Below are 9,948 nucleotides of genomic sequence, written 5' to 3' on the forward strand. Positions count from 1 at the left end.
ATAGCACAGAGCTTTAGGAAAAAGCAGGTACCAAAAAGAAGGAGCTAATTGCACTGTATATGGTCTGTCAGAAGTAAGAATCACTCACACTGCCTTCTAGAGAAATGAGCAGGAGGAGTGGGTGTCTAAGTGGATGTCTAATTTGTCAGGACAAGGAAGGCATTGCTTAACAAGCCTAGTGGGGATCTAAAACCATCCTATCCTGGTTTCTCTTAAAAAAAATATTGCTTATCTCAAGTACTAGGAAAAGGCAGGAAATCACAGAGGAAAATGCAAAAAATCATTGTGCTAGGTCAAAATCTTATGTTTCTTTCCGTTATTGCTATTTCTTTGCCAAAAGTAACACGTTCAGTGAAAGAAAAATCCCCAAACACACTCCAGTGTGTGGTGCCTAAAGTCTCACAGGCAAAATAAATGTTACACACACAGGAAAGCCAGAAGTGAAAGGACTTTCTTCTGATTGTTGACCCCAAATCCGCCTTCTTTCTTGAGGGCACTATATATAAACTTCTAAATTAGTTTCTATAAACTTCTAAATGAGTTTCTAAAGTCTCAGTTTCTAAAGAAAAGCTCAGAATCTGCCATCATCTTTACTCAGTAAATTGTTCATCAGTGAAAGCTTTTCAAAGCTAATCCACTACTCAACCTAAAGCATTAGTTGCAGAACCTGAATTAGAGACATCTCTCTATGTCCTGGCATTTCCACGTTGTGAACGATGCAGGATCAGAAAACAGCCCTTGGACTTAGCACTGTATGTGTACTCCCGTAATTAGATCATAGTTGCGGAGACGGCCTGGGACATCCTGCCTGTCAAACCCAAAGGAAGAAATAAAAAGGGAAAGTGGGAGAAGACAAAAGCTAGTGAACTAGATTTTGATTGCAATCTAGCAACATGGATGCTGGATAATTTTAACTGTAGAGATACAGTTCATACTTTCTGATCAGATTTCTGCCTTGGTGAACTCATTTTCCAGAATTGGCCTTGCTGTGCATCACAGACCAAGAGTTCATGCTATGACTTTGAACAGAGACCATCTAATCTGCAGAACATTTTAGCAACTCAATTACAATGTAAGAGCATTACATGGTAAAATGACTTCTCTGTCAGTTGAGCATCAGGCTATTAAAAGTAGTACAAAAGACAGAAGTTAAAGAACACCCTTTTCAACTACTCTACTTTCCTATTTTTGGAGATGCATTTCTTTATTATCCTAAAATACTACAAGCAGTAATAATTTATCTGTTCTCCATTGTAATCATGACATTAAAATAAAATAATGTGCAATTAATATCCTCTTTAATGATCCCTTCTAGAAAGATAATCACTGCAATAAAGATGTATCACATAAGGGCAGATAATTTTAATAGCTTGAAAGAATACACTAAGGATCTCTCTACATTGTTAACTTCAGATTTAATACTTATTCTGGTCTGAAATGAGCGATTCATGGAGAACAACTGCCACTAATAGGAAATTATGCATTCCCTAAACACGTGTCTACAGTGTATCTCACAAGAGGAGAGTCACAGCTTTCCATTATGCTGATGAGAGTAAATCAAAGTGACCCAACAAAGAGTGTGAGGAAAGAGGAGAAAGTGATTATAACTGATTGAAACTTGGGGTCTGGCTTCTATTTCAGTATTAAAAAAAAATACTCCAAACTAAAACAAAACAAAAGAAATTGAAAAATTTTGTTTAGAAAAATGTTTTTTAAAATCTATCTTATTTAGGGGTAAAAAAAAAAATTGATTTTTTTTTTATTTAAATCATGCTAATACTGCAGAAACTCCCAGTGATACTTGATTTTGCTGCATGGAAAACATGGAAGTTCCAGCATAGTAGATACTTATTTAGCAAGAGAATGCAGTTGAAGGTACTAAGAAAACAACATTTTTTAGGCATTTTATAATTTTCCAATAAAAATATTATTTCCCATGTGAAAACTATTTTATGACAGATTTCCTGATCTGTTCCAATGCCTGTTTCCAGGGAGCTCAATTCCTTTCTGTATAGTTTCTTGTTCAGTACCATACGAGACTGGATGAGCAATGTATGTAGCTTATGTATTGTTCCATAAACCCACCTCAGGGTGCAAGCCGTACCTGCGCTGCAGCTATGGCAGCCTTGTCTGAACTCAAGACAAAGCTTCCTGAGGGCAGGATTAGGAGTATTGTGTTTTCAACACAGCTTCAGAAATGCTTCTCTGAAGTAATCGGTTAAGAAAAGATTTAAAGACACACTGGCAAACGTTAACAAGCATTTTTTGTAACATTTTTCTGAGTATTAAATAGGTTCTGGAAGGACTTATAAAATCAATTCACAAATTTAAAAGAGTAAATCTTTGCTTAAACAGCAGAAAACCTTGTTGCTTCCTTGCTCCACATCTATTACTTCTTTTACTCACTCTTTCTAGGACATCTAGACATCCTCACAGTACCTTAACGTTCAGTGATATTGAATATAAGGAGAAATTAGAGGTGATCCTCTTTGTTCTTGCAAACAGATCTTCTTTCCCGTTTCCTCCTCCCCATGCCAACAATCTCTTCTCATTTGCTTGAGCTGTGGAAGCTCAGCACGGTTCAGACGCGTTTGCACATCTTCCCTTGGTCTTCCCTTGCTAGTAGATCCACCCAGTTTGTAAAACCATGTCTTTGTAATTAATAAATGTGACTTGGGAACAGTTGTTAGAAGATACTCAGAGACATTCCCTTAGGAGCAGGTTGTTGATGCCAGAAGTTTCTATTCACTCCCCAGTGAAAAGCCCATACAAATCCTGCTCTTTCAGTGTGCAGTCTTTATAAACATATTAAGTGCTTATTACACTGACTCTGAATTATGAGTCAAAGGGTCCACAAGTCCTAAAAGCAGCCAGGTCTGCAGCTGAGTGACACAAACCAAAGGCCACAATCTCACAACAAGAAACCGCAAACAGAATAAGGAAGAAGTTCACTAATTTCATTTTCCGTTTCAGACACAAACAGGATCTTTCTGATTTGAAAGGAGACTCCTTAGCCATTAAAAGATGTCTAGCTGGAGACACAAAAAAGCAAACTGTGTCCAGCCACAACGCATTTATTATTTATCCTACCCTATTTATATCTCACACTGAGGGATGTACATGATAGACTGAATCCACATTTGCTCCTTGCATTCCTTCTCACAGCTGAGAAGATGCAATGAGTCATAAAAGGTTTCATTGTTGCAATGTTTTGTCATGGTATGTGTAATCAGCACAGACCCCTTAAAGAGGCTTTGGAGGATGAGAAGCTTAAATATTTAATGTTTTTCTGCCTATGATAAGTTTAATAATTAATGCTGCTCCTACCCTGGAAATGACAAATCATACAACAAGCATGCATGATAAAAGAAACAAACACAGCTAATAGAGAGGAAACCTTTACTTAGAAGGTAGTAATTAAAAACCTCTGTAGCATACCTCAGGATCCCAAAGTACTTTGCAGGCAGAAGTAAATTCTGCCTCCCAACCCAAAAAGCATTCTGTCCATCTATTAAGCTACTTAATTTTTGAGGGGATGCAGAAGGTGAGAGAGAATTAAGTGCTAGTCTTTACCTTGCATATGTGAGAAATCATACGCAGACATCACGAGCCAAACTATCTTAAAGACTTCTGCACCCGCAGGAGAGAAATAGAACAATGTGAAAGCTGTTGTCCCTTGACGTTCTGCACAGAGGAGCCAGCCATTAAATCATTACAGAAACGTATTATATGGCAGAGTAAGAGCAAGATTGGACCTGTGCCTGTTTTCTCCTTTGCATGGGTCTAAATGGAGAGGGAGCTACCCCAGTTCCAAACAGCATCTACAAATACCAGCTCTGTCCACCCTTTGAATAATCTGTTTTGTACGACACTACCACCAGTACATTTCTCTGAGAACATGCCCCTCCACATCCACTCCCACTGATGATCTGCAGGTATATGCAACCTTCAACCCTCACTGACTTGTAGCTAAAAGAAAATTCAGCTCACACACTGCTGTGCCTCAGTGCTGGACCACGCATATGTAAATGCAACAGAATTAACATTGAAGTCAAGCAACATTGAAGCACAAAGCATGACAGTAATAAAATCTTCTGTGATTCACTCGATTTAGACATGTTTTCAAATGATCAGCATTAGAAGTCTGTCAGACAAAGAGGGTGAGCACTTTGATATAGACATTGCCACTATATCCTTCTTTCAGGGTAGAAAGCATTTTCCCTACGCCCAGGTCTGAGATAATCACTTTGTGGGAGAAATAGGTATATCTAGAAAGTGACTCATCTTACCTTCAGAGATGCCTAAAACAGGTGAGGTGACTCATTCCCCCTACTGAAATCAAGAGCCTAGTGTGACTATTTCAGATTGAGACACGTAACACCTTGTAGACATGTCAGCAGTACATCTACATCGGTGCACTGGAGCTCAGTCCCCTGCACTCTCAGGCTGCTGGAGCGCTCCCTGACCCCCTTCTGGCTCACATCTCCTAGTCGTCTCCTGAGCAATTCTCAAGCACAGGACCCTTCCCAACAGCTAATCTGGGTGCAGCCACCCTGTTTTGAAGGCTATTGGAGTTGAATAACTCAGACACGGTCAGACTGTGACAGCTGACCTCAGGGCCAGAGAAAGGTACTGTCATGGCATTGCTAAGTAGGATAGGTATAGTCTTCAATCAGTAAGATCCAGGGGTTTTTTACACATGAACAGTTTGCTCCAAAACATGTATTTTTATTTTATTCGCTGTCTACTCTTCTTGCTTGAATATCCTTTCTTAGAGTGGGCTTCGAGAATTTAGTACGAGGAGATAAATTAACCTTCTGACAGTAGACAATGTATAATTGTGTTTAAAACTCACGTCTTTCCTAAGCTCAATCTTTTGCAATAAAACTAGGTTAGGGTAAACAAATGTTCACACATACTCCTGGAAAACCAGGCCACTCACATCAGTGACAGTCCACAGCTTTTTAAATTCACACTCAGAAAAACATAAAGATATTACATTTTCCAAAGAACAGTTCCATTAATGTAATATCCTTCAAACTCTTATCCAAGGTTTTTGCTTCCTCTTCAACAGAGGAACACAGCACAGTAGAGAGTCTCTGCAGCATAACTACGGAGGGATCCAGCTGAAACTATCTGAAACCTCCTCAGTGATGCAATGATTTGTCCTGCCAGGGTCATAGGGTAGCGTTCACTGGCTCTATACCCATTCTGACTTTTTTGACCTCAAGCAGCTAGTACTGCTATAATTTGATTGTGCATCAGGGTTCTTTAGGTCAGCTGAAGGGTAGTATCCTAAAAGCTTGCTCTGAACTACGGAGGAAGAAACTCCAAGGTGAGACTTGATCTGAGGTCTCAAAGTCAGGGCAGTATCTTTAATGAAGTCTTGCTGAAGCCTGGGTCTCACTTGCCTGCGTGTAGTTCCTTGGTGGTGGTCATCAGCACACAAGGGTTCTTCAGTGCTATCTTGCTTAACAGCAAGAACTCCTGATATACAGGGCTTATTGCTGTTGCTGTTAAGGTTAGTGGTGGCAGTTTGCTGAGAGACCACTTCAGGATGAAGAACAGCTTCTTCTTCCTCCTCCTCAGAGAGAAGTGAGCAGGAGCCATCACTGGTCTGGCTGCTTTTTGATACTGGACAGTCTTGATTTTGAGGTGGAGAAGAGCTACCATGCTGTACTGGGGGAAGATTTAAAACGCACTCACTCTCTACATGGAGGTTTGCCAGCAGCTTGTTCTTTTGATTTCTTGCTGTCATTCTCCGGAGAGCATAGACAAGATCAGCAAGGCTAAGCAGAAAGGATAGACTGCTGACCCCCCAGATGAAAATCATCATGATGGATTTCTCAGTGGGCCGGGAGATATAACAATCAACTGTGCTTGTACAAGGTGAATGGTAGCAGGAAAAGCGCTCAGGAACAAAAAATCCAAAAAGAAAATATTGCACAGCTGCAAAGGCAGCCTCAAGTAGTGTCCTAAAAAAAAGATGAACGGTATATGCTCCAGAAAAATTAAGGACACTTAGATTGCCTGCACCACAATCTAATCTATTGGCAACAGCACTTCTACAGAGCTCCTTCAGGTCTTTGGGGCTTGATAAACCTTTATTCCCTTTGCATCCATGCACCAAATAGTGCATTCTTACAATGTACATAGCTACCTTGTGTGAGACATAAATGCTGAATGCAGCATACGGTAGCAGGACAGACACAGTCTGAATGAGCCAGAATCTAAAGTGAGATACGGGAGAGAACAAGTCATAGCAAACGTTGGAGCATCCTGGTTGCAGGGTGTTGCAGACGAAGCGCTCCTGCTCATCCTGGTAAAGTGGATAGCCTGCTAACACTACCACTGCCATTCGCAGCAGAATTATTAACATTAGCCAGATCTTTCCTAGAAGAGAAGATAAGAAAGTCAGAGCACTGAAAGGGAAAGGAAGGCGTGTAATGTAGCGATGTTCTCTGTATACACAAGAGATCTGAAGGAATAGCCTCTGTAATCAGTCTCTCCTCTTAAAAGCTCCTCTTTTGCCTTGTTTTGACTGGGACCGAAACTCATGTGAAAACGTGTTAGCTGACACATTCCATAACCTTCATCTAGAATCAACAGTGTAGGAGTTTGACTTACAATAAGCCATGCCAACTGAAACCTCAGCCCAACAAAACCACTCTGAACATGTCCAAATCTGATCAAAACAGTTCACAATTGAGTGAATAATCCCATTTCACTTACAGTTCTTCTTTGCTGTTGGTTTCATAACTCTGCACCTGAATTTTGTCCCATTTCAATAACAAAGATCAGCTAGCCTGGTATGAAACTCTTCTAGATACAAAAGATTGTTCCATGACATAGTATTTGTTCTTGGTCTTGACCATGAAATCGTATATAAAGTTTACTATAGCCAACAAAATGTCTCTGTTGTGTCTAGACTGGTATTTACTGGCGAGCTAGTTAACAGGTGCTATTAGCACACTTACGCAAAATGTTCTACAAATGTACATTCGTGTGTGCACATGTGTACCCCGCTCATATATCTCTGCTGCTTCTGTGGTTGCCCCATCTTGATCACGTCTTCCAACCTTCGCTCACCTTTGTGCACAGTTTTGCTTTCCATTCAGACCAAAAGCTCCCTTCTGTCTTGATACCAACACCAAGTAAAGCCTTATGGGTTTGGCATTTTCATACATTGCTTACTTCATCTTTCCCTGAATTCTTTCATATGATTCTCTTAAGTAGGGTTTGGTCTCATTCACTTTGGTGGGAAAGATCAGGCCTTACCCTTATTCCATTACACCAACAGCAGTGAGAGATCAGGCACTGGTACCCTAGGTCTCATATCTTTTGAATGAGACTGTATTGTTCATGATAGTTTCTTGGCGGACTTTTGGATGGGGTAGGTTTTTATTAAAAGTTTCTTGGAAAGTTACACACACTGCTGTATTACTGAAAAAGTTATTTATTAAAAAAAGAAGAAGAAGAAAAAGGAAATCCTTTTCCTGGGCAGGATACAAAGGCCTAAAGATATACTATTATATTGTCAAAAATTAAAAATATTTTCCGTACAAGCACATGGAAAAATTCAACATCTGAAGTTAAGTTTAGCACTTGAATTTCTCAAGTTTCCTTTTGAGTCCTGTCACTAGTTCCCTATATGGTTTTGAAAAAGTAATTTAATTTAATAATCCCCTGCTTTAATTTCACATATTTTTAAAACATGCCAAGAAAAGAGGAAAAAAACCCACTTAGGAACAAAAAGCAAAAAAAAAAACCTAAACAAAAAACCACCAGAAAAGAGTAGTAAGATTAGTTCCGTGCTTTAAGGAATGGTTAAGAAACCAGTTGTAACCACCAACAGACAAACAGCAAAACTCAGTAACTAAAGAGAAGCATGTTATATGGAGTTAGTGGTTGAGAAATGCACTGAAAACCTCAAGTCGTTAATAGCGATTGCACATCTCACATGTACACAAAGTTTTAAAGGCAGTCTGTGAAACAGCACCAATACACATTCTAAAGGCTTTTTAAAAATCCTGATCCCAAAGCATTTTTTCTATAAAATATATGGTTATTTACAGGTATTGTCTTGAACAACAGTCTCTTCTATTTTCCATAAAGCTACTTCCTTGTAGTTGGTGTGAATTTTAAATATTCAAATATTTCTGCAACATCGTATGATACCCATTATTGTACTGAACACGCAGTTCGAATGCCCTATATAAACTATTTGGAACTAGGAGACTGATTATGGGCTAGAACAGTAAAACTGCACTCTGAAGAGGAAATACTTCAGCTGGAAAAAGTTTAAGGATATATAAGCTATATGAGACATTGTCAGAGAAACCTGCTGCTCCTGGCAAAATAATATATTATCTGGCTATAAATAAACTGAGGCCTTTCCATTTCATCTTTAATCACCGGCACTTTAGTAGTCGTTTTACTGTGTTTTCAGCTTCCTGCATTTTGGTGACAGGCTGTACTGTTATTCTCTTCTCAACGTAGTGTGGGTCAATAGAAAACACCAGCTGTACAGAATCAGTCATCTTTAGCAAGCCATATTTTATACTTAGGTAGCATTTTTTCCCTGTGAAGACCTCAAAGTGTTTGAAGCACATTAGTTAATTAAGTTCAAAATACTACATGCTATTTCACTATCAATTTTTAATTAGAACACGTACGATAGGGAGTGCTGCTTAAGAAAAATCAATGGCTCCTTAGGAAGTAGTTTAGTGTGACACACATTTGAGAGAGAGCCCCTCCACGCATCACATTCCCTAATGACTCAATCTTGATTAAACATACTAGAACAAGCCCCTCCAGCGACCCCCTGCGCCTTCGTTGCATACGCCCCGCAAGGCACAGCGCTAACTACAGCAACTGTCCACGACCGGAGGCGGAGGGTCTTGAAAGGCCCTTGAACGTTTTTCTCGGGCTCACACTTTGCTCAAAGTAGCCCATGAAAAAGGAACAGTGTCTTATTTAAATAAGAAGGAAAAAAAAGAAGCAGTCAGGAGACCGTTAGCTGAGGAAAAAACAACCGTATTTTTTTTAAATGCATGTGAACTTTGTTTATAAAAATAAAGAATGAAAAGCAATTGTAATTAACCAAAACAGTAATAAACCACAAACTTCTTCCTGTAAAAGAGAGGGGTTTCTCTGCCTTCTTTAAACTTTTTAATTCATCACTAAAGCTATTGCAAACATTCTACCTCTCACTTTATGCGGTATAAATAAAGCATTACTTCTGTGTGTTTTCCCCGTGATCCCTACAACACCCGTTAGAGCTGACTGGAAGCTCAGGCACCAAGAAGAGCTAAATTTCAAAACCTTGCCAGAATACTTTACATAAAGCTCAGAAAATAGCTATCAGAGAGGGAGCAGGAATCTGTTTAACAAGGAAAGAAGTACATTAACCACTCATATCACATATCTAAATAACAACTTCTTATTGCAAGGATCCCAGAGGCATAGCTAGAAATTAAAGCTGATTATCAGTAGGACACTTGGGTGGCTTCAGGATATAGAGCAGCAAAAGAAAGAAGAGAGCTGTTTTAAAGCACTTACCTACAATAGTCACATTATAGTTGAGCGTGACAATCAAAAATCCCAGCGAGTCCCAGCGCTCCATGTTTGAACAGGCTCACACCACTTCCAGCTCCTGATGTCCTAACAATTTTGTCATTTCCAAAGGAGATTAGACCTAGACAGGGAAGAAAGAAAAAAAAAAAAAAAAAAAAGGGGGACTTTTGGTAAGGGTCAGTGATGGAAATGAGAAATCTGGCCATAACAACATATTGATGAAGGATTATTTGGATGATTTGAACAGGATTGTTAGTTTTGGATGTTGGAACAAATCTTCTTAAGGCTTTAACAGTTTGTCTTGCAAAAGTTCTAGCTTCTCAGATCCAATTGCTCCTACCTCTTGTGTGGATCCTCTGTCCAGACAACTGC

At 39.4% G+C, this 9,948-nt stretch overlaps 1 protein-coding gene across 1 annotated transcript; it reads right to left on the reverse strand.

Moving 5' to 3' along the window:
- Positions 1-5,200: 5,200 nt before the first annotated feature.
- Positions 5,201-9,625, reverse strand: GJD4 (gap junction protein delta 4). The gene is made up of 2 exons (XM_009483072.1): positions 9,562-9,625; positions 5,201-6,393 (listed from the first exon to the last, which is right to left on the reverse strand). The coding sequence occupies exons 1-2, from the start codon at positions 9,623-9,625 to the stop codon at positions 5,201-5,203; spliced, it is 1,257 nt and encodes a 418-aa protein (XP_009481347.1).
- Between the last annotated feature and the right edge of the window lie 323 nt (positions 9,626-9,948).

This window comes from Pelecanus crispus, chromosome 2 (assembly GCF_030463565.1).
Source record: "Pelecanus crispus isolate bPelCri1 chromosome 2, bPelCri1.pri, whole genome shotgun sequence".
NCBI classification, from domain to species: Eukaryota; Metazoa; Chordata; class Aves; order Pelecaniformes; family Pelecanidae; genus Pelecanus; species Pelecanus crispus.

Excerpts from the sequence above, each read along its gene's own strand:
- GJD4 (XM_009483072.1), bottom strand. The coding sequence starts at position 9,625 with ATGGAGCGCTGGGACTCGCTGGGATTTTTGATTGTCACGCTCAACTAT. Across the intron at positions 6,394-9,561 it reads CTATAATGTGACTATTGTAG|GAAAGATCTGGCTAATGTTA; the intron begins GTAAGTGCTTTA and ends CTTCTCTTCTAG.